This window comes from Notolepis coatsorum, assembly GCF_963971535.1.
Source record: "Notolepis coatsorum genome assembly, chromosome: 1".
Lineage (NCBI taxonomy): Eukaryota > Metazoa > Chordata > Actinopteri > Aulopiformes > Paralepididae > Notolepis > Notolepis coatsorum.
Window position 1 is genome coordinate 103,579,968 of NC_140165.1, and position 23,226 is coordinate 103,603,193.

The window sequence follows — 23,226 nt, forward strand, 5'->3', positions numbered from 1 at the left end:
AGACTGGATCCATGTGAGTACGGTCATGGAGTCTGACCACAGGATTGTTCTTTGCACCGGAATGGTGAGTTCACGTTGGATTAACGTGGCGAGTTGCGCTCCTGCTAGGGCTGCGCAGAGCTCTAGACGCGGGATAGATTGTTGCTTGCGGGGGGCTATTCTTGAGCGAGCCAGGATGAAGGCAGTATGTATTTCTCCTCCCTCCTCTCGGGCACGCAAGTAGGCCACCGAACCGTAGGCTACTTCGGAGGCGTCGCTGAAGACGTGCAGGTCCATCTGGCACGTCTCCGGCCTCACTGTGGGTGGGAAGTAGCTGCGGCGTATGTTGACACCTGGGAGTGAGCTGAGTTCTGTCTCCCACTCTCTCCATGTGGAGGCAAGGTGTTCGGGTATGGGGTCGTCCCAGCCCTGGTCCTTGTCCCATAACGCTCTTACAATCATCTTTGCCCTGGTGGTGTAAGGTAGAATACATCCCAACGGGTCATATTGTCTGGCGAGTGTTCTGTATACACTCCGTCTTGTGGTCGGTAGTGCAGTCGACCTTCCCTGCTCCTTGGTCAGGGGTGTGTGTTTATAATGGAGCGAGTCTGTTTTGAAGCGCCAGACTAGTCCTAATGTCATTTCTTGGGCTTCTCCTGGGATGGTCGCCATCCAGGTCTCGCTGCTTGCTGCCTTGTCCTCGGGAGAGGCTGCGCAATACTTGAGGGTCGCTGCTGGCCCACTGCCGGAGATCAAAGCCGCCTTTGATCAGGGAGGCGCGGAGCTTGAGTAGGAGGGCCTCGGCTTCTTCTGGCGTCGAGACGCTTTGCAGACAGTTGTCCACGTAGAAACTATTTCCTACACTTTGTCGGACCTCTTCATCAGCTGCTGGGTCCTCTGCGACGTGTTTTTGCAGTGCAAACGTAGCACAGCATGGGCTGCATGTGGTTCCGAAAGGGAGGACTTCCCATTGATAGATGGCTGGTTGCTCATCCCCGATCCTCTCTCTCCATAGGAACCGCAGCAGGGGCTTGTCCTCCTCCACTAGTCGCACCTGCAGGAACATCCCTTTGATGTCGCCGCTGATGGCCACCTTGTCTTGGCGGAAACGTAGTAACACGCCCAGTAGAGGGGCCGAGTGTTGGGCCGGGCAAGAGCTCTTTATTCAGATTTTGTGATCCGATCTGGTAGCTGCAGTTGAACACAATACGATCCTTGCCGTTGTGGTGGACTTTGTGGTGCGGCACGTACCATGATTCGGTCGTCTGATCGGCCTTTTTAATGTCAATTTTCTTTGTGTCCCGCTGTGATTAGCTTGTCAATCTCAGCGCGGTACACAGTAGCTTGAGCGGGGTCTCTGGCTAGGCGCCGCTCTGTGTTCGATAGATACCGCTCCGTCGCTTCTTTTGGGGCGTGGAAGGTAGGCATACCCTCTCGCCTCAGGAGTGGAGTTGTGTATCTCATCACTCCGTTGACTTTGACTCTCTTTGTCCCCCGCTCGAGGAGGGCTATAGCGTAAATGTCTTCCTTGGAACGAATGTCTTTCTTTTCGTTCTTAAAGGGCATTGTCTCTAGTGTCCATAGCCTCTCGACATGCTGTAGGAGGGTGGTGTCTTCTTCTGTCACTCTGGAGTGGAGGCAGCTAGTGGCTGCTGTTCGGTTAGGAGACCTAGCGAGGGGGCCTTGTAGTGTCCATCCTAGGCGGGTCTCGACTGCTGCAGGACAGCCTCTGGGCCCAGTGGACCCGGTCCATCGGGACGATGAGGTGTGCATGGTCGGATCCTATCAGCAGGGTCGGGGTGGCACCGTCTATGAGCGGTATAGGTAGTTGACGCAGGTGCACATATTTATCCATCAGCTTGGCGATGGGGTAGGTGTACTGCGACAGGCCTATGTCTTGGCTGGTGAAAGCGTTAGTGATCCTATACCGTCTCTCTGGCTGCCCGCTTGCTGCGATAGTGAAGGAGACATTCTCGCCCTTTATCGTCTTTAGGTCTCTTCTTATTGTCCGAATCGTCATCGTTTCTTCGCTCCCCCGCAGCCCCAGCTGGGCCGCAGCGGACGCGAGGAGAAGGGTCTTCTCTGACCCGTCGTCAAGGACGGCGTAGGTGTCCATGACCTTGTCTTCGTAACTCAATGTTACGCGGACCACCTTCAAGAGCACCCGGGCGCCCCCGCTGCTGGCGGGGTCAATGTACATAACACTTGCCTTTGTGCTGCTTGAGGGTGCAGGCTTTCTTCTGTTACTGTCATGTAGGACGTCCAAGTGGGCTCCGTCACACCGACTACACCTCTTCTGTAAGCGGCAATCGGCTGCCATGTGACTGCGCGCACATCGGTAACAGCGTCGGTTGGACTTTATCCATTGACTCACCTCGTCGGCGGTCATCTTCTTGAACGTGTCACAGTGTGACAGCCAGTGTTCCTTTTCGCAGTACGGGCACACAATCTTCCACTTCTCTTTCATCGAGGGGGTACTGTGGGTCTTGTTGCTCGGTACTGATTCTGCTTGGTGCATGACGGTCACCAGTCTGCGGCCATCGTTTGCTCTCCTAGGTCCCTCTCTGGAGCTTGGTGTGCTCCGCACGAACGTATCCAACCGTAGGCTGTTGACTTCTCTCGCCAGGAAGTCGGCTAGGTCTAGGAGGGATGGCTCGGGACCGTTAGGATCACGGTGGTCTCTTTGCCGCCTGAAGCGCTCTTGTCGGGCGGGCGGAAGCTTCTCTAAAATCCTCTCAACATTAGAGTTTGCGTGCAGTTCGTACATACCCTTTTCCTTTTGCGCCCCCAGCATCCCTACCAGGGATTGTACCTTGATAGACAGGTCATCTAGTGAACGATTGTCTGTGGCTGGGGGTAGACGGTCAATATTCCTTATCTCTTGTATTACGTAGTCCCATATGCGTCCATATCTTTGGTCGAGTGCTGCTAGAGCCGCGGTGTATGGGGTAGTAGAGGTGGAATATGCCAGCGCTATATTGTGCGCTCGGGGCACCTTGAGGTGCTTGAGTAGGATAGCATATTTGTACGGTTCATCAGCTACATCGGACATCATTGTCTCTAAGCACATTCGTAGCTCTGTGTACTGTGCTCTGTTCTCATGTGTGAAGTCCGGGAACGTCGGTGTGCCAAGGTATGATGCCATGGATGGCTGGCACATCGGTGAGCGTTGGAGGAGAGGCCTCCTAGGCGAGTCTCCTCTTACGTGTCGTGGTGGGCTGGTACCTGCTGGGTACCAAGGCCCGCGTACCCAGGTGCTGTTCCTCGGGGCTGGTCGTGCGTCAAGCTCACCCGTGAATTGAGTCGGGGGTCTGTAGCGCAGAGCCGCGGGGGTAAAGTCTGGGCTGTACTGGACCTCCTGGTCCTGTGGAGTACTGTGATGCTGTTGGGCTTGACTCTCCTCCTCTCCCTCTTCTTCTTCCTCTGGCAGGTCATCTAGATCCTGTAGTCGTCTATTTAGCCTCTCTGCGTTATAGACCGGTTCTTCCCTGTAGCTGGGTCTCGCTTGGACCGGTCGGGGAAGGGGTTCGGAGAGGGGTATAGGCTCTCACTGGTCGCCGGGCTCAGGGTCGCTTGATCGGGTAGGGGAGGGTGCCCTTGACCCTTGTCTTGACGAGGCCCTGGAGCCCCGTGCGGAGGGAGGGGGGGTTGCCCTGGTAATCAGCTGCTCCATTATCTGCGCTTGTAATCGGTCGCGCTCGGCTTCGCGCTTGGTGAGAGCGAGGTCGCGCTCTGCTTCTCGTTGGGCACCGGCGGTGGCGCGCTGGGCTTCGGCGGCGGCGCGCTGGGCTTCGGCGCGGTCTCTTCCCATATTCTCTTCCGTCTGGAGGCGTCTAATCTCTAGGCGTATGCGGTCTTCGTCACTCCGTTGCTGCGCTTGAAGGCGTTCTCTTTCCATGGAAGAATGTTCGCGCTCGCTAAGCGTCTGTGCTTGGAGTCGATCGCGCTCGGTTGAGGCTGCCAGGCTGGCGATAAAGGCCTGCGCCAGCATCTTGTCCGCCTCGCGGGGGGAAGACGCTGGTTGAGGTGATCTGCTCCTGGTAGTACTCGTTGGAGATCCGTTCTCCTGTCGCGTATCGAGGAGATCCATCTCCGGGGTGCGCGTCCCTTCTTGTGGTGGGTCGGGTTCCATCCCTGGAGGGCTTTCTTTATCCTGGAGCTCTCCGGGGACTACTTCTTCGGTCTTGGCGGGGGGTAAAGTCATGTCGGGTCCCTCCTGGTCCTACTCCTACCGGGGTAGCCTGGTCGGTAGGGTCGGACATAATTTTACTATCTACTTTTTCCGCGTTTAACGTCTGTAGAAAGCTAGGTAGTATACTGGCAACGTAATCCTCTAAGTACTGAGGTGTCTGCCGTCTACGCTGCGGGCGATCTATTTTAGGAGAACCGTTTGTGGAGTGTTCATCATTGGCCATGTCAATATTAATACCACTATATTAATATTACGCTAGTTACCCTCCGGCTCGAAGGACCAATTGTAACTGAGGGGTACAATTCCCTGACTGTATTAATAAGTATGGTATCATTAAACCACTACTGTCTTATGTACATTACTACTGGCCATACAGTACACAGGTATCTTATGATGAACACTTCCCACAATGACTCGGTTCCACACAAAACTGGGTTTAAGTATTTATTAGTAGCAATGATAGTACATAATATACTTTACTTAAGGTGCGCTTATAAGGCAAAGGAATGTGCGTAGGCAAATCAATAACGTATGTCCATTCTCATATTACGCAGGAGATAATAATACAACCTGAATCTTAGGAATTATATCTATGGTACTCTAGTAAGATAGCGGGAGATACTGGTAGGGTCCCTCCGGTTGTAAGCCAGCAAGGGGAGAGGATTTGTCGGTAGTAGAGTCTGGGTCAACGATGATAAAGAGACTCCAAGTACAGGAGACCGTGCAATAATCTCTTGATCCGCAGACGAATACAGCTGTTCTCCGTAGCATGCAGCTCCGCATGGAAGAAAGCTAGTCAGCCTCAGGCTTCTGAGAGGCGGGCTCGACGTTGCTCCTCACAGGGTAAATCCCACACAATTGTGGGTGTAGGCGATTCTCCGCTCCATCAATTACAGGACCAAAGCAAATATAATCCAGTCGAAAAGGGCTATGCAGTCGTCGGTAGGTTATCCAGTGTACATGATCCACACGGTCCTCGTCTAGGGCTCCTCGGGTGAAAGCACCAGGGTAAGCAGCCCAGCCTGGATAAGCACACTAGCTGGTACGAGGAAACGTTGGTGATGCTGGTCACTGTAGAACGGTAGCCGCACGATACACTATACATAAATAGACTATTACTGAATTAATAGAATAGGTCGAACTCGACGGTACAGCGTTAAACTCTGATACTTCAGTTATTAATTCGCACGCGGTCTCAATGCTCTATTTGGGGCCAAACAGGCCATACTTCACCGCATGTTGTATCGTGGGTGAGGCTTCAACTTATTGGGTAACTTTAGACTAAGTGCTTCTGTATTCACCTGCGCCGTATTTATACGTTAGGTGAACAAACTAGTACCAGCTTTATTCCTGTCTCATATCCTTGCGCAGAACCGTTCATGCCCAGGCATGTCTTTGGCGGTGACTTTGAACCAGACCTTGGAGGTATGGCAATGGCGCCTAAGGGACCGCTGTCCAATAGGAGAACGAAATATTATGGTCTGTACTAGGTTAAAGGGATATTCCGTGTATATGTACAAGGAATACACAAGGGATATCAAACGATATACAAATATTATGCAATATATATCAATCAATAAATATATATATTCGGTTTAATCTGATCCTTCGTAACAATAATGATGTAATAATGTAAAAATTATCATTAAAAATACCTGATTATGAGAAATGTTTTTTACGATGCATGGAATATTGTTGAGGCACACTAGTTACAACTATATTTCAAACAGGCACTTCATGTCAAAAAGGTTGCTGACCCCTGCTATAAAGTATAGATTTAGCTGTACAAACAGCCCCACGTTTGTTTACATTCCCCGGTCCTCTTGACATTAATTAGACTCAGCCCAATGGCCCCGAATGTGTTAAGCAACTTGCTTAAATCAAAATGTATTTGAATAACATAAATACAATATACAACAATCAATCATAACAAAATGTATTAATTAAATAATACAAATTAAAGTGCAAGTGTTTAAATGTAAACAAAGAAAGAAAATAAGTAGCAGCATCTGCCCCCAGCACCGCGGCTGATGGGGCTGTAACTTGGTCCAGGAGGGTGACGTGGAACAGCTGTAGGGAGAGGAGAGGAGTATGACAGATCAGACAGAGTTCTAGGTATTTTGTTTGCTGTGTGTGAGAGGAGTGTGTGTGTGTATGTGTGAAACTTTATTTTAGATGATTTACTGCATAATGCCATTAACGTTAAACCATGGGAAAGCTAGTTGGAACTTGGCTGGCTAGGCTACAGACGGCTCACGTTAGCACAGTGTCGTGTTTTTGCAGACTGACACGCTGTAAGCTTGGCACTGTTGTTTAGCTAACATTACGTTACATAAACATACCGCAGCTTCGGCATTACTGAAATAGCATGCAGCAACGCTGTAGCTTGGCGCTGTTAACGTTACATACCGCAGCCTCTATAAGCCCCAGCAATAGAGCTCGCTTAGCAAGCATTATCCATGAGATGTTCTGTTTTCCAACATGTAAGCTAACGTAAAAAATACAATACTATGGCTAATTATCTAAAACGTACCCATGTTCCGAAGCTCCGGGGTGCATTCTTTCTTCTTCTTACCCGGGCCGTTACTACAGAATGCAGTCAGACAATGGAAACGATACTGCCCCCAGCACTTCCTGTAGTGCATTGCAGTTACAAATGAACATTTGCATCTCTGATTTTTTTATACGACGCATCAACGCAAAAATTCCCTGTCGACAATTTTTTATGATCGACGTCGTCGACTAATCGTTGCAGCCCTAGTTACAGATTTGGATGAATTTAGAATGGATAATTCATTTTGAGCTGAACTACGTGTGCATTAAACGGTTTTAATAGAGACCTGCCGGCCAATCAGAAAAGAGTATTCCGCAATCTAGAATAGAATCAAATGTATTGAATCAATTATGAATTGAGAATTTGTGTATCGAATTGTGACCCCCAAGAATCAAAATCTAATTGTGACATTCCCCAATCACTGCACCTGGAACATTGCAGCTCTGTCACATCACATTGTTTATCCCCAAGTACATTTATATATACATCACATTGTTTATCCACAAGTACATTTATATATACTGTATATATACCAGAAATCTGTCATGGTGGATTCGTGCATACACTTGTTCCTCAATTAAAATATGAAATAATAATACATACTCATGCATTCTAATGCATACATAGAATAATAATGTTTGCACAGAAGAATAGCTTTAGTGGATATCAATCAGAGCTATGTGTATAAAAGTTGTTTCATAAAATGACAATATTCCAAATAAATTCAAGGTCACACTCGCATATATATAGAGAGGGTGATATTTTGAATAACAAATGGACATTTGTTTACCTACGTAATGACTACTGATCCTAACTAAACAGTTTTAACCCTCTCCCATACCTGTGATTTTGTCTCAGGTGGTAGAGCTGGACCTGAGTACAGTTGTGCCTTGCTGCAGTGGTCCTAAAAGGCCTCAGGACAGAATTGCTGTCTCCGACATGAAGACTGACTTTGAAACTTGTCTCAGTGCAAAGGTAGAGCCCTTTTCAAGTTGAACATGTTTCTAACTTTAACCTTTTTGAAGTGTGCAACCTCATATGCGAGACAGAATTTAACATTTCAAGTGTGTCTTTAGTGTCTTCAGTGTCTTTGGTGTCTTGAGTCTCTTTTTAATGTCTTTTTTTTTTGTATTATCTTTTTATTATTTTTTAAACAAACATAATAAACAAACATGACAACACACGATAAGATATACAAGCATTAATTAACAGTGCACATCCAATTAAATCACAATTAGTTAAATGTCTTATACAGGATATACCCCTAATACCTGCTATCTAATACCCTACACACATATGCTCTAGCTCGTACCCCCCCCCCCCCCGGACCCCCCATTTGGATAATCCATCCATTATCCCTCGCTCCTAACCAGACACTACCATTATATGCTAGCTTTTATTCTCTCCACCACTTCTTTTTAATGTCTTGAGTTTCTTGAGTCTCTTTAATGTCTTGAGTCTCTTTAATGTATTTAGAGTCTTTAATGTCTTGAGTCTCTTTAATGTATTTAGTCTCTTTAATGTCTTGAGTCTCTTTAATGTATTTAGTCTCTTTAATGTCTTGGGTGTCTTTAGTGTATTCACACCCTCTCCCGTCCCCATTTTCACAGTCAAGTTAAACTATCGTTCTTTTTACATCAACAGTGTTTCCTTTAGTCTTTTGTTTCCTCTTCTCGAGAAGTTAATTATTTCTCCACGTGTGTAATTTCTAGCAAGGGTTCAAAGGTTTCCAAGTGGCCCCTGAGTGCCACAGCGCTGCGGTCCCCTTCCAGTTCAACAACACTGAGTACACTCTGTCACACGGCTCTGTGGTCATCGCCGCCATCACTAGCTGTACCAACACCAGCAACCCCTCTGTCATGCTGGGAGCCGGTACGTACAACCTAGGTCCATTCAACCATGTTGAATTAAGTCCTTCAGACAAAGAGCTGTTTAAGACTATTTGAAATTGGTCTAGAACACAAAAGTGTCCCCATCCTCTAGTGGCCACAGGTTTCACCCTGCCGTGTGTGTTGTGTGTTGTGTGTTTTGTGTGTGAGAAGATAAAAACTGGACTTTTGAAGAAGTCTTTATTCATTGCACACATTGATAATGCCGCGACACACGCATGTGATGGGCGGCACACACAGGAACACACGCATGCAATTCATTTTTTTCCGGGTCTCCGATGAAATTTTGTCTCTGCGCTTGGGGCAGCCGGGAGCAGACATGGGCTGTGGCCTGGGGCCAAGCCTGGGGAACAATTTAAGTGCTCCAGTCTGTCTTCGTCAGGGACGCGACAGTGTTGGCGATCTGTTCTCCATTGGGTTTATATTCTGGAGGGGAAACCCTTGCGAGCACGGGGAGAACATGCAAACTCTACACGGAAAGGCCCGGGAGATCCCTGGGTAACTGGCGACGTGGTGACCTGGTCCCCAAACGGGAATTCACTTTTTGGCTTTAGATTTTAAAAATGACCAGTCAGAGAGAGATTTATTTACAGAATCGGGATTGTTAAAGCTAATTAGCCTAAACCATATTAAAAAAAAAAGTACCGGTAACCTATAGTGCACACACATACAGAGAGAGAGAATCGCCATAATTCCATGGTCAACATCATCGACGATGTCAACTCATCGTTGCAGCCCTAGTTCCAGTGAAGTTATTTATTTAAGTACAGTGTATAAGGTTGCACAATAGTTTACTGTTGAACACGAAAAACGCATGCACGCATGCGCACACACAGATACGGACACAGTGGAACAAGCAATCACGTATTGGACAATGATGCGTCTGTTTCCTATGATCATACCTCATTTTTTTTTTTTTTTTTTTTTTTTTTTGGGTACCCCATTGTCTGCATTTCTGTACCTCATTGTACTTTCATTGTACTTAGGTTGTACTTTAGTTTGTATATTGTATATATATATATATATATATTTTTTTTTTATCCACTTTTTCTCCTGTTTTTCTCTGATTTTCCCCTATCCCAATTTTGTCGTTATGCCAATTCCCCCCTCCCCTTCCTGGTTGTTGCTCGCATGTGCCCCCCACTGGTCGGTCTAGCGAGTCCTGAAGTCTAACCGATGCTTCCTCCGTCACATAGGAGACAGCCAGCAACCTCTTTTCACCTGCCAGCGCGGACTCTCATTGGAGAAGTGTAACGCGTGGGAGGTCACACTACCTTAAACATATCCCTTCTTTGCTGTGCAGGCGCCCTGACCGACCTGTAGGAGTCGCTGTTTACAACGACCAGAATACCACCCCACCAGCTTCCCTCCCGCTGACTCTGCCAATTGAACCAGTATGACGGCCGGCCAAGCCGGAGGCAACGCTGACAGCCGGATTCGATACCGGTGTCTCTTGCATTGGTGACGAGCACTTAGACCGCTGCGCCACCCAGCCGCCCTATATTGTATATTTGTATAGTGTTGGGACTTTATTCCTCTTTTACTTTTTTGTTTACTGTATGAAGCATATTCTCAGGGGCTCATACAGAACCAAGCATTTCATACTTTATACCTGACAAATAAAAGCAAACTTGAACTAGTTGGCCCCCACTGCAAAAAAAAAGTTAAAAGTATTTAAAAACATGAACATGATTCTACATCTGTAGACCTCCATGAATATTCTGTCGTGTGACTATAAATCTCCCGCTTCCTTCAGGGCTCCTTGCGAAGAAGGCGGTGGAGTGCGGCCTGAGTGTGAAGCCCTACATCAAGACCAGCCTGTCTCCCGGGAGCGGAGTCGTCACCTACTACCTGAAGGAGAGCGGCGTCATGCAGTACCTCTACCAGCTCGGGTGAGAGCAGAGACATACGCTATGTGGATAGGTACAGTAGACTATAGATCTATATATCAGATCAGGTACTATATCTATAGATCAGGGGTTCTTGAAGTGGTTGTTTTTATTATCACAATGTTATTCACTAAAAGAAGAAGATGACATTATTGTCAATGTACACAAGGCCATTTCAATTTATTTTCGCATATCCCTCCTAGTTACACACTTGCTTATTGAGCAGCCTTAGTGCTCAAGTCTGATGTATTGCTCCGATAAGATTTTTTTTAATTTTTTGGCTGTTCACATAATTTTTTAAAGGGGAACTATTTATCCATTTCTTTCACTATTTGGGCAATTTTACACATCCCTGTGAGTCTATGGAACACATCTGTGTTTTTTTTCTCAATAAAATTCATTGTTTTGTATTTTTAATCAAGTACTTTGGTGCACCATTTTCTCCCCTTACAAAATCCAAACTGTTTTTGGCTGGGCTCCGCCCATACTCTCAATGCGCTTTGAGTGACAGTCACCCACCTGCACTGGCAGATACCTTTGGGAGAGAGAGAAAGAGACAGACAGAGAGACAAGAGCAATAAGCGCACAGAGTGCTAAGCGAGTGTGTATGTGTGTTCGAGTCGCGAGTGTGTGTAAGCAGGGGGAGAGAGCTGAGGAGAGATATCTCGGAGACTCGCAGCGTATGAGCCTCTCTCTCTCCCTCCCTCCCTACCTCTCTCTCTCTTTTGGGGAAGTGCAAGTGTCTGACAGGGAAACCGCTTCCGCATTATTTCCACTCGCTCCATTTTGGTCATAACTTCAATGTTACACTAACTTCCTCAAATTGTTGATTGTGGGCGGTGGCTACAACCACAGAAGGAGCTGAGGTTACGTCGATCACTATACTTACACGTCACAGATTGATGTAAATTCAGAATGGCTTGGTTTAGTGGGGGAGGATCTTGTCTCACCTGAACTGGAGGAATGCGCCTGAATGAGAATTTCACACCTAGTCAGTGTTGGTACAACCCCACATTGCTAGAAAACCATGCAAACCGCTGGAAAAGGCCATTTATAAGATAGGGGACCTTTTTAAATGTGGCCAATATCAGATTCCATTGTGAACTGGTCACGCTCCTGAACTTGACCCGCATTTTGGGAAATGAGCTTACTGTCTTCTCCAGAGAGAGACAAGAAGATATATACCAGTTTCCTCTGTGTTCAGTAGAAAGCTATCTGGCTGCACGTTAGCCTAGCTTAGCACAATGAATGCAAGCGGACAGTGCCGGTTAGCCTAGGCATTGTCCAACTAACACCTCTCCCGAAGGCTAACCGGTCATGTCCGCTTCCATTCATTGTGCTAAGCTAGGCTAACGTGCAGCCAGACTACTGAACGCACAGAGGAACCTGGGCCCTCATTTATCAACGTGACGTACGCACAGATATGTGCTTAACCCGTGCGTGCGACCATTTCTAAGCAAAGTGTGGGATTTATCAATTTGAACTTGTGCTTGACTTTGTGCGTATATTTAAGCACAGGTCGGACCATGCGTAGTTGACGCCGGTGGTAGAATATATTATTACAACAAGGAAATAAGCACTGACTGCGCTCCGCGTAACTCAACTTGTTATTATTTTGCGCATATATTGCAGAAATACGGGAACGTTTTGATTATATTTAAAAGGCTTTGCCATTGTTAAACGTAATAGTGGAACCCCGAAGCTGTAAGCAGAATAAAAGTCATATGAACACCCACGATATAGTGTTCTTCACCCTTCCTATAAGAAAGAATAAAAAACGCATTGCAACGAGAATAGACTGAGGTTATTTGTTGAGTGTATGTGTATACAAAACCCTTGCAATAAATGTGTCTTAAATGAATGAAAAGCATACATGCTCTGGACACAGAGCATATATCGTGTGGGTGATATCATGACTTGTATTCTGCTTACAGAAGTTCACTTATTTAGTTTTACAATGTCAACGCCTAAATCAAAACGTTCCCGTATTTCTGCAATCTATGCGCAAAATAATAACGAGTTGAATTCTAACAAAGAACGTATTACATGCTGGTAGGCTGATATGATATATATGAATATGAATATGATATGATATAAAGGTATACTGGTCCGTCCGCGAGGATATCGAGGACTCGGATAGCCATTTGAGAATATAGGCTAAAGCGACGGCCTATAGCCTATACATATTATTTAATGTTTTCATAAGCGTAAAGATACAACAGCTAGATTAATGATCAAGTTAGTTTACTGTATGCAGGCTTCGCAGGGCTGTGTGTTATATGCGGAAATTACTGTTGCATAATGTAGGCTGGCTGCTATTATATGTAATTCATATAGGCTACCCAATACCAACAACAAAATAGATTGTATCATATGCCTCTACACACATTATATTATACACATCATATTATATCTTGGTTCGGCAGCGCCTCTGTGAACAATCTCTCAGTTTGCTCCATCAATAAACAAATCCAGTAATGTGAACGGGATTCCACTCGGTCAATGTACAGATAATCCGCGATGCGCATTTTGGCTGATAATGTGCCGGTGGCCGGAGTCTCATTCAGGCCTAATTGTATTTCATTCAATTGTAATGTTATTACTGGGGTATCTAAAACATCACAATGCAGATCAGGGTTATCCACTGAAGCCATAATGACTCTGACCAGAAGTACCACAGGCTCATGACGAGCGCACATAATAGGCATTGTAGAGCGCAGAGTTGGCCTGCTGAAATTGATTTAATTTCAGTCATTACAGTGCTTAATGTCGGGTCATCTTGTCATTTATTTCTGTCAATGTGCTGGTTCTGTAGCAGGACTGGGTCAGTCAACATCATTGGCTCCCGGCGCACCGAAGATTATATGTTCAATTTGTTGGTTGGACCTCGGTGATCAATCTCGCTCTCAGTGAAGTCTCTCAGGGGGTGTTCCATTACCGCATATGGTTAATCGGGGCGGTTCTGGTATGCAAATACGTGAAAGTGTGCACGAGCCTCAGCGTATAGAGCAAGGTGATATTTATCATGACAGGTGTGCGTAGGACCTGTGTACGCACGTGTGATAAATCCTGTTTTTTTTTGTGCTTGCACACATTCTAAATTCTGTGCTTAAGTATGGAAATGGAACATTTTCTAAGAAAAATTGATAAATGAGGGCCCAGGTATCTATCTTCTTGTCTATCTCTGGAGAAGACGGTAAGCTAATTTCCCCAAAATGTTGTCGTGTTCCTTTAAATATATCGGGTGTTTTCAGTATTTGACACCATGTCTGCTGGCTTTGTCTCCCCGTTCAGCTTCGAGGTGGTGGGCTACGGCTGTATGACCTGTATAGGAAACAGCGGCCCCCTTCCAGAGCCTGTCGTGGAGGCCATTACCCAGGTACCAGCTGATAGAAACACTGTTGTTTACACTTTAAAGCAGTGTTTCTCAAAGTGGGGCCGCGCCCCCCAGGGGGGGGCGCAGAGGCATGACAGGGGGGGCCTTAAGATTTATAAAAAAATAAAAAATAATTTTATTACAGAAAATGATCACTAAAGTGCTATCTGTTGCAGCTGCACTGTTCTCCATGAAAATACCATTTCTCAAAATCTGAAAATCATTATTTAATAAAACACAGAAAAGGTTCACCAAGTTACTCTGGATAAAAAAAAACTTTACAGACAACATTGAGACAAAGCTTCCTGACACATCTCCATCCAAACTCTTGGAAGAACTCTTTGAAATCTCATCTGATACCACCTAGAGCAGTGGTTCTCAAACTTTTTACACCAAGTACCACCTGAGAACGTAGCTGGCTCTCCAAGTACCACCATATGACCGGCGTTAAAATACAGTCTATTCAGCTATGCACAGTTCACGCAGGAGGCAAATGTATTCCTAATACCATTATTTATTGTTAACTTTTGTCAGACACAGCCACAATGTACAAAGGGATAGCACTAGAACTAGCAAACGCTTCCACACAACTCATACAATGCAAGGGGCATTGAGAACATAATAACTAACATTCTCACATAGCAAGTGAGAAAATTAAGAACAACTATTTCAGCAAATGTACTCAATTCTCTCTCTCTCTCTCTCACACAGCAAGCAATTGTCCTTCATTCTCTCACACACACACACGCACGCACACACACACACACACACACACACACACACAATTATTTTGTTACAAAAACTTAATTTCCTGCATTCTGGTGCAGGAATTTTTTTATTTTACCCTTTAAATGCCAGTGTTTGTGATGGGCATCACACATTATTGTAAAAAAAAGAAAAGAAAACACATTCAATACATTTTTGAATTTTTACCCTTTAAATGCCAGTGTGTGTGATGGCATCACAAATTATTGTTAAAAAAACACACAAAGTAAAATATTTTCAATATATCAAATGCAAAGTAAATTTTTCTGGGGGGGATTATTACAGGCTAGGCATGTGTCAATGATTAGCAACAACAAAGATTTTGATGGATTTTTTGTAATGTCAGATTTAACACCAACTCTTTTCAGAAAAGTGGGAGTATTTCATTTTTTATCTGACATTACAAAAAATAAATGGTTATGATCAGGGCTGAAGTTGAATTTAAGATTTATGACTGTTTAGACTGCATTACTCTCTGTCACAGTGAACCTGGTTGTTCCCCACTTAGGTTATCTAACTATCGCGCCGCCGCAACCAGAAACACTGGCCTGGCCTGCTTCTAAGTTCAGTGGCCTGACTGCAAAAAAATTAAATAAAAATATAATTTTTTTTGTGCTTTTTTGTAAATGTTTTCAAGTACCACCAGCAGTACCACCAAGTAACACTAGTGGTACGCGTACCACAGTTTGAGAACCACTGACCTAGAGAGCTAGTTTCAGAGTGTGGTGCTGAGTACCAAGTATCTCATCTCATGGCCCACCAAGTATCTCATGATGCAGCAGTTAAGGTGTTGATAGCATTCAGCACCACATACAGTATCTGGGGGGGGGGGGGGCCAAAATATTTTGGTCCGCCAAAGGGGGGCCTGACAGAAAAAGTTTGAGAAGCACTGCTTTAAAGGAACACACCTTTTAGGACTACATTAACTCATTCAGCGCCAATCACGAGAAAAGTCAGGTTTTAATCGTTATTTCTTTTATTAGCCATATCCATTAATTTTTCATCCATCCAGCCTGATGTTATCATTGGGAATGGGTCTGAGCTCACAAAAGGGCAAATACAGCAGCCTACGCCTTCCAGTCGGTATTGCACTCCATTAGAAATGGTGTAGTTTCTTTTCTGGGACGATCTGAGCCGTGCGGGCTGGGTTTAAATACTCCGGCAGGACTAGCGTTTACAACGTTACATCTGCAATGCCGGGCAATGTGGGACGGACCTCCACGAGCAGTATTTGGAATGGCGATCAGATAATTGGATTATTTATTTTGCATTACATCAGAGCCCAGATAAGGACTCTATATATAAAATCTTGCGTTGATCTGATATTTCTTTCTACCCTGATCGAAGCTGTGTGTGTGGTTGTTTACCGTTGAGTGCAGGAGGTGGCGGGGGGAGCGCCGCGCTACGAGGGCCATTTCATTTATGCACGAGGAAGGATAATAATGATAATCTAGCGTTGATTTCAGGAAGACTCGATAATCAGGCGATAAATTACTGTGTTTAGTGTATTCCACTAAAGGGCTATTATCGCGTCTTTTCCTGGGATTACTAAGAATCACAAACTATACTCATATTCAAAACGGTATAAAACGGAAATGTACGGATGAGAAAACAATCAGTTTCGTGCATGTTGACTGGAAGCAACTCACTGACAATCGACGGGTGTATTAGACCCATAGCTATAATATAAGATATATTTTAAGCACTCGCAAATCTCGCAGTCTCCCCATTGATTAAAGCGATGGCGTTCTAGCGCCCCCTGGCTCATTAAGCGATGGCGCTGAATGAGTTAACCCTTTCACTGCCACGTGACAGAAGGTTAACCCTTTACTATCACACAACCGGCTGTCGTGTGGCAGTGAAAGGGTTAACCTTCTGTGTATTGTCGCAGTGAAAGGGTTAACCGTTTTGGTAGTGTGGCAGTGAAAGGGTTAATCAACATCCTCAGTTTCCACATCAATGTAAATGTGCCAGAATTAGCGAATGAGCTCGTTTTCATCTGTAGTCCCTGCCTAACATGCATTGCAAATTGCTATGTACTGTATCTTCTTGGTATGACTCTGGAGAAAGGGCATTTCCCATAATGTTGGTGTGTTCCTTTAATGTGCACTGTCCCTGGAAAAAAATATTCTCATCTGTACATTCAGTAGAAATATCTGGCTGCAAGCTAGCACAAATGACTCCATGGCATTATAATGGTATAATCTAAAAAAATATGTGGTATAATAGAAAAGTAGAAAAATTTATTATAATAAAGTAAATATTTCCAATGTTCAAATGTTGCTTGTCAATGTGTCTTCCTGCCATCACATGCAGCTGAACCCCATTCTGTTTCAGGGAGATCTGGTCGCTGCAGGCATCCTCTCTGGGAACAGGAACTTTGAAGGCCGTGTCCACCCCAACACACGAGCCAACTACCTGGCCTCTCCGCCCCTCGTCATCGCTTATGCCATCGCAGGCACCGTGAGGATCGACTTTGAGACCGAGCCAATCGGTGAGATGATGATGAATTATTATTATTATTATCACACTTATCTCCAGTTCTGCTCTAAAAAACTCTTTTAAAAAGGTTGAATATTGCATATATACAATTATTTTATTTATATTGCACTTTACATTTGGCATCTCAAAGTGCTACAGGTTAAAGACATTTAATGCAACGGATACAAAAAGAAGCATATCAGGATAAAAAAAAAGCTCTACTAAAAGGTGTGTTTTTAACCTTAACTCATTGAGCGCCACACTGTTTTTCCATCTGTACTGCCTGGCGCCAGCGTTACTGACAATATTCACGATGTTTGCGGACCCATCGTATATTCTATATTATAGCTATGGAGACCATAGTATGGCTCATTTGACAGGCACCATTTATAGTCCAACATTGACAAACCAGTTAATTTCTAAATACCTTCGTTTGTGCGCTATTCCACGCTAAACATTGCCCCGTTTCAAAATAATCCAGTTTCGTTTTCTAGATGGTGAGATATGACATGTTATATGCATATCGTTAGCCTCATACGATAATTGCCTAAGTCATTTTTCAAGATTTTTGGAAAAGAAGAAAAAACAAATTTTCCAGCAAATGTGTATGAGTTTTTAATTTATATTTTGAAAATAAGTTCCACAAGGTGTATCAACAAGTTTGCAAAAATACAAAAATGCACAACCATTGCGTAACAAAATAAGGTGACTTTTAAACAAAATATGTCGTGACTTAAGGCCTCTACATGCTACAGCAACTTCAAAGCAACTTCAACACAACATCGGCGCGATTTCAACGCGCTTGTTGCAGAGAGTCTTGTAGACTGTGTTGCGAGGATGTTGTGTACCCGTCTCCAAAATCTAATCTAAACACCCGTTGCGTTGGTATTGCGTAGCAGTGATTGGTTGGTAGTGAATGGGGGCGGGGCTGTCATAGAATAATATTGGTCCGACTCCCGCAGCGAGGAATACCATCCGCCATTGTTGTAGCCAGCAAGCTATGCTATCAATATTAGCTAAATAATTAGCGTCATAACTGGCCTTTTTCTGAAAACCCAAGCACATATTGTTCCATAGCATACGCCTTCAGTTGATCATGACAAATCCTCTCTTACCTTGACGATTAAAAAGCCTCCATAATTTAGTAAATAAAGCTGTAGCCAGCCAGCTAGCATTGGTGCCATTCAAAATGCTATCCACATTAGCTACATAGCTAACCAACTAAATACAATGGTATCCTGAGGTAATGTTAAATACAACGTTTGCTAGTCGAAATGACTGGACACACACAGGGACAAGTTAAACATCAATCAATTAATTTATTCCAACAGGTAGTTTGAGCTGCATGTGAGCCGGTCTTTCTCTCCTCTCCATTGGAAACTAATGAAGTTATGTTCAAAAGCACAGAACCGGCTGACAAAAGTTAAGCTGCTAGCAACAGACACTATAATACTTCCGGTCGGGGGATTTCAAAATAAAAGAGCGACGACTAAAAGCACCGGAAATACGTTTATTTTGTACATTATCTAACGTTAACACGAACCTAAACTAACTTTAGATTAGTTTAGGTTCGTGTAACGTTAGATATTGTAAAAAATAAACGTATTTACGGTGCTTTTAGACTCGCTCTTTTATTTTGAAACCCCCCCCACCCGGAAGTAAAAATGATGCTTATTTTTCTGCTTGTTATCAATGGGTTGGTTGAGAAGGGAAGCGTCATCTATCTAGGGAACCTAGCTACATACGGGGTACAATGTTACATAGGCTGCGCGTTGATTTTGCAGAAGCATAAAGGTAGAGTGTCTAAAACACCGTTGCTTTGTCGATGTTGTGGTGCAGTTGCTTTGAAGTTGCTGTAGCATGTAGAGGCCTTTAGGCATTTTTTCCTCGTACATACATACATGTCATACACTAAGGCAGTTGTTATACTTGCCTAAGTCATGCGATCGCCATCTGTGTATGTAACGTTCAAATGCACAAGTCACACGAGTGAGTTAGGCAGTTGGGGATTCTTTAACATAACAAGCGTTCTGATTGGCTGAGGACATAGGCACTAAGCCACGGCGATGCAGCAGTGTGAGGAGATTAGTTAGGCAGAAATCTCAATTTGCCCAAAAAAGTACTTAGGCAATTATCGTATGAGGATAACGATATGCGCAAATCGTTCGGGTTGCTCGCCTGAAATCTATATTATTTCCAAATCAAAGGTATATACCATATATAGATGTTTCTTCACAAAATCATCAAGGGGGGGGGGGGGTCATTTCACGAAGCTGCGATCGTTACCAAAAGTATGTTTTAGGTCCGGTAAAATACGAAGCTGTGATCAATACAAAAGCATGTTTTAGGTTCGGTAAAATATACCTAAAATAGACCTTACCTTAGTCAGAAGGTACTCCAAAATGAATAATCCATGTAGATCCATCGCGATCGCCATTACTCATGTGCATTGGGTCTGGCTATAATATGGGAAACGATTCAGGCGAGCAAATCTCCGAAGGATGGCTGTGTGCTGATTCACTTTGAGGGGGAAGGGATTCCTGCAGCTGGAGGTACAGAGGCACTGAAAGACACCTTAGAGACCCAGTTCAAAGGGTAGGTGATACTGCCACATGTCGAGATTCGATCGTCCTTGCAATTATAACATAGGCAGCGGTGCCAGGGAGACACAGGCAGGTCCATGCGAGTGTTTAGAATGGGGGGAAAAGGATCTAAAAACGAGAACTCGTTTTTGGTGCTCAACGGTTTGATTTGAAACACTCGTTTTTGGCGCAGAAAGAGTTAAGCCCGAGCCATATTGAGAATTCGCCTAAAAGTACATACCCAAGTAAATGGAAGATTGCTCCACTTCTACAAGGGCCATTTGCATGTTCTTGGTATCTAGGGACATCTACGGACCTCAGGGAATGTATTCCCAGTGTCAGGAATATTGTGTCTGTTACTATGCTTGAGTAAATGGGGTGTAAAGTACTTGAGTAATTGTACTTCGTTACAATACTTAAGTACTGTTTTGGGGGATTTGTACTTTACTCGAGTATTATTAGGTTTGTATACTTTGTACTTTTACTCCATTACATTTCAGAGAAAAAAAACATACTTTTTACTCCTTACATTTAAAATGCAGACCTACAAAGTACAAAGTACAAATTTCACAGGTCCAACCATTTTAATTAGTATATTTTAATTGTTTATCTAACGTTAACGTTATTAATCCTGCAACCGCAGGTAAACAGCCAATCAAATCCCCATCAATGGAAAATGAACCCACCCATACCCATGCTGATTGGTCCTTGTGCAACACTAGAAAGTGGGGATCTTTGACACCTGCTATCAGAAGAATAGACAGTCAGATCCGCATTATGCTGTGGTTAATATTGTGATATTATTCAGGGTACTCCAGTATTCTGTCTTTAATATTGTGATATTATTCAGGGTACTCCAGTATTCTGCCTTTAATATTGTGATATTATTCAGGATAATCCAGTATGCTGTAGTTAATATTGTGATATTATTCAGGATACACCATTCTTTTTTTTTTTTTTTTTTTTTACTTTCTTTTTATTGTTTTTCACAATAAGCAAACAATCACAAACAACAAGACATAACAAAAACACAATCCCGGGCTGCATTATTAGTGTCACTTTACAAAAATATACTTTTCACATGAGTTCTCAATTCTCTTACTTTCCCTATAGGTATGGCGAATATTCTTTACAACTATACATCAATACATCATCCACTGGTTGTCGTCATTACCATATAAAAGTCCCACTTTTCCCAGTACTTCAAACCTTTCTCTTCCTGTAATCTGAGAGTAAAAGTAAGTCTTTCCATTGTGTATATTTCGCCTATAATGGCCAACCTTTTGTCTTTTGTTGGAGGTTCTTGTTGATACCAGAGACGCGTGATCGCTTTCTTACTTGCTGCTAAAAATATTTTCATCAAATATCTGTCTCCTCCTACCAATTCCTCAGGTAAGTTACCCAGGTATAAATAGGAGAAGGTCTCCGGTATCTTAAAATTCAATATAACCTACATGGTGGAGTGAACATCTTGCCAATAACGTTGAATTCCTGGACAATTCCAAAAGATATGAGAGTGGTTTGCCTCCCTCTGGCCGCACTGTCTCCAACATGGTTGCTCTATGCCTACTTGTCGGGATTTGATTTTGGGAGTTATGAAGAATCTAGTCAAGTTTTTCCAGCAGAATTCTCTCCTTCTTGAATTAGTCGAGCTACATTGAGTTCTGCACATGTTCTCCCATTCGTCTTCGGTTATTTCAATGTTTGATTCCTTTTCCCAATTTGTCTTAATGTAACTTGTGGAGTCAGTTCTGGCCTGAACAAAGCTATTATACAATTTTGACACAGTTTTACTCATCTTGTCCCTGTATGCCTGAATGAATATCTGAATAACACTGTCTATTGGGGTATTGGGCTCAGACACCTTTACCTCTTTTAGAAAGTACTGGCGTAGTTGTAGGTATCTGAAGAAGTCGTGTTTATCCAAACCGTATGTATCTTTCAAGGTTTGAAAGCTCACAAGTTCTCCATTCTCTACCATTGTGCTGAATGAGGTAATACCTCGGAGAGCCCATTCCTTAAATGTTTGATCATACATTCTTGGTTTAAATCCTAAATCGAAGGCAAACCACCTCAAGATCTTAATCCTTTTTTCTAACTTGAATTGTTTCACAATTTTGAACCATGTCTGTAGGGTGTGTACAATAAATGGGTTTAAGTTTCTATATAGGGTCTTGGCCTGCTGTCTATCACCAATTACTGTCTGGAGTGGTATATCAAGTGATTTCACTTCAATGTCCTTCCACTTCGCTTCGTAGTCCCTTTCACACCAACAGACCAAAGGTCTTATTTGCGCTGCATAGTAATACTCCTTCAGATTTGGGAGGGACATGCCTCCCTTCTCTTTAGGGAGTTGGAGTGTCCGGACCCTAATTCTCGGTTTTTTCCCGCTCCATATGAATCTAGAAATCATCCTGTCCCACTCGTTAAACTGTTTAGCAGGGATTTCCACCGGCAAGGACTGGAAAAGATATAGTAGTCTAGGGACTACGTTCATTTTTACTGAGTCTATTCTGGAGGTGAAATCCAGGGGGGCTAATGACCATCTTTCTATATCTTTTTTAATTTGTGTGTTTAGGGGCTGGTAATTTGCTTCATACAATTTTGTTAAGTCCTTAGTCAGCCTTACTCCCAGATATTTTATGGACTTCATGTTCCAATTTAAATTGTAGTTTTCTTTTATTTCTTTTGGGGGGGGTATAGTTATATGTAAGTATCTGTGTTTTTCCTATATTTAGTTTGTATCCCGAATGTTGACCATAGGTTTCAATAAGGTCCATTAGTCTAGGGAGGCTCAGACTGGGGTTTTTTAAGTAAATTAAGACATCATCCGCGTATAATGCTATTTTATGCTCCGTTTCTTTTATATTAATACCTGTTATATTGGGGTCTTCCCTAATTGCTTGGGCTAGCGGTTCAATGAAAATCGCGAACAGGGCGGGGCTACATGGACAACCTTGGCGTGTACCGCGTTCTAGGGCGATCGGATTTGTTAACCGACCGTTTACTTTTATTCTCGCTGTGGGTCTTGTATATAGTGTTTTAAAACACCTAATTGCATCTTCCTTGAATCCTAACCTTTCTAGTACCAAGAATAAATAGTCCCAGCTCACACAATCAAACGCTTTTTCCGCGTCCAGACTTAATAAGGCCGAATAAACGTTGGTTTGTTTAATCTGATTCATAATATGTAGTGTTCGTCTTAAGTTATCCTGGGTTTGGCGACCAGATATAAATCCAGTTTGGTCCGTGCTTATTAGGTCTGGCAAAAACTGTTCTAATCTTTTTGTGATAATGGAGGCGTACAGCTTATAATCCAAATTAAGGATCGATATTGGTCTAAACGAACTACATAATTCCTTATCTTTACCCTCCTTGGGAAGTACTGTTATAGTCGCCTCCCTCCAGGAGGGAGGGGGGATGCCCTCTCTAAGAGTGTAGTTAAATGAGGCCACCAGCAATGGCATGATCTCCTGGCGAAAAGCTTTGTACCATTCTGCTGGAAGGCCGTCACTACCT

At 43.8% G+C, this 23,226-nt stretch overlaps 1 protein-coding gene across 1 annotated transcript in view; it reads left to right on the top strand.

The window, feature by feature from the left end:
- aco1 (aconitase 1, soluble) overlaps nucleotides 1-23,226 on the top strand; it is a 131,333-nt gene that overhangs the window by 78,325 nt on the left and 29,782 nt on the right. Inside the window, exons 10-14 of the mRNA XM_084335159.1 lie at nucleotides 7,584-7,700; nucleotides 8,438-8,597; nucleotides 10,371-10,506; nucleotides 13,798-13,882; nucleotides 16,982-17,138. Of these exons, the coding sequence (XP_084191285.1) occupies nucleotides 7,584-7,700; nucleotides 8,438-8,597; nucleotides 10,371-10,506; nucleotides 13,798-13,882; nucleotides 16,982-17,138 (655 nt within the window). The remainder of the gene's footprint in view (nucleotides 1-7,583; nucleotides 7,701-8,437; nucleotides 8,598-10,370; nucleotides 10,507-13,797; nucleotides 13,883-16,981; nucleotides 17,139-23,226) is intronic.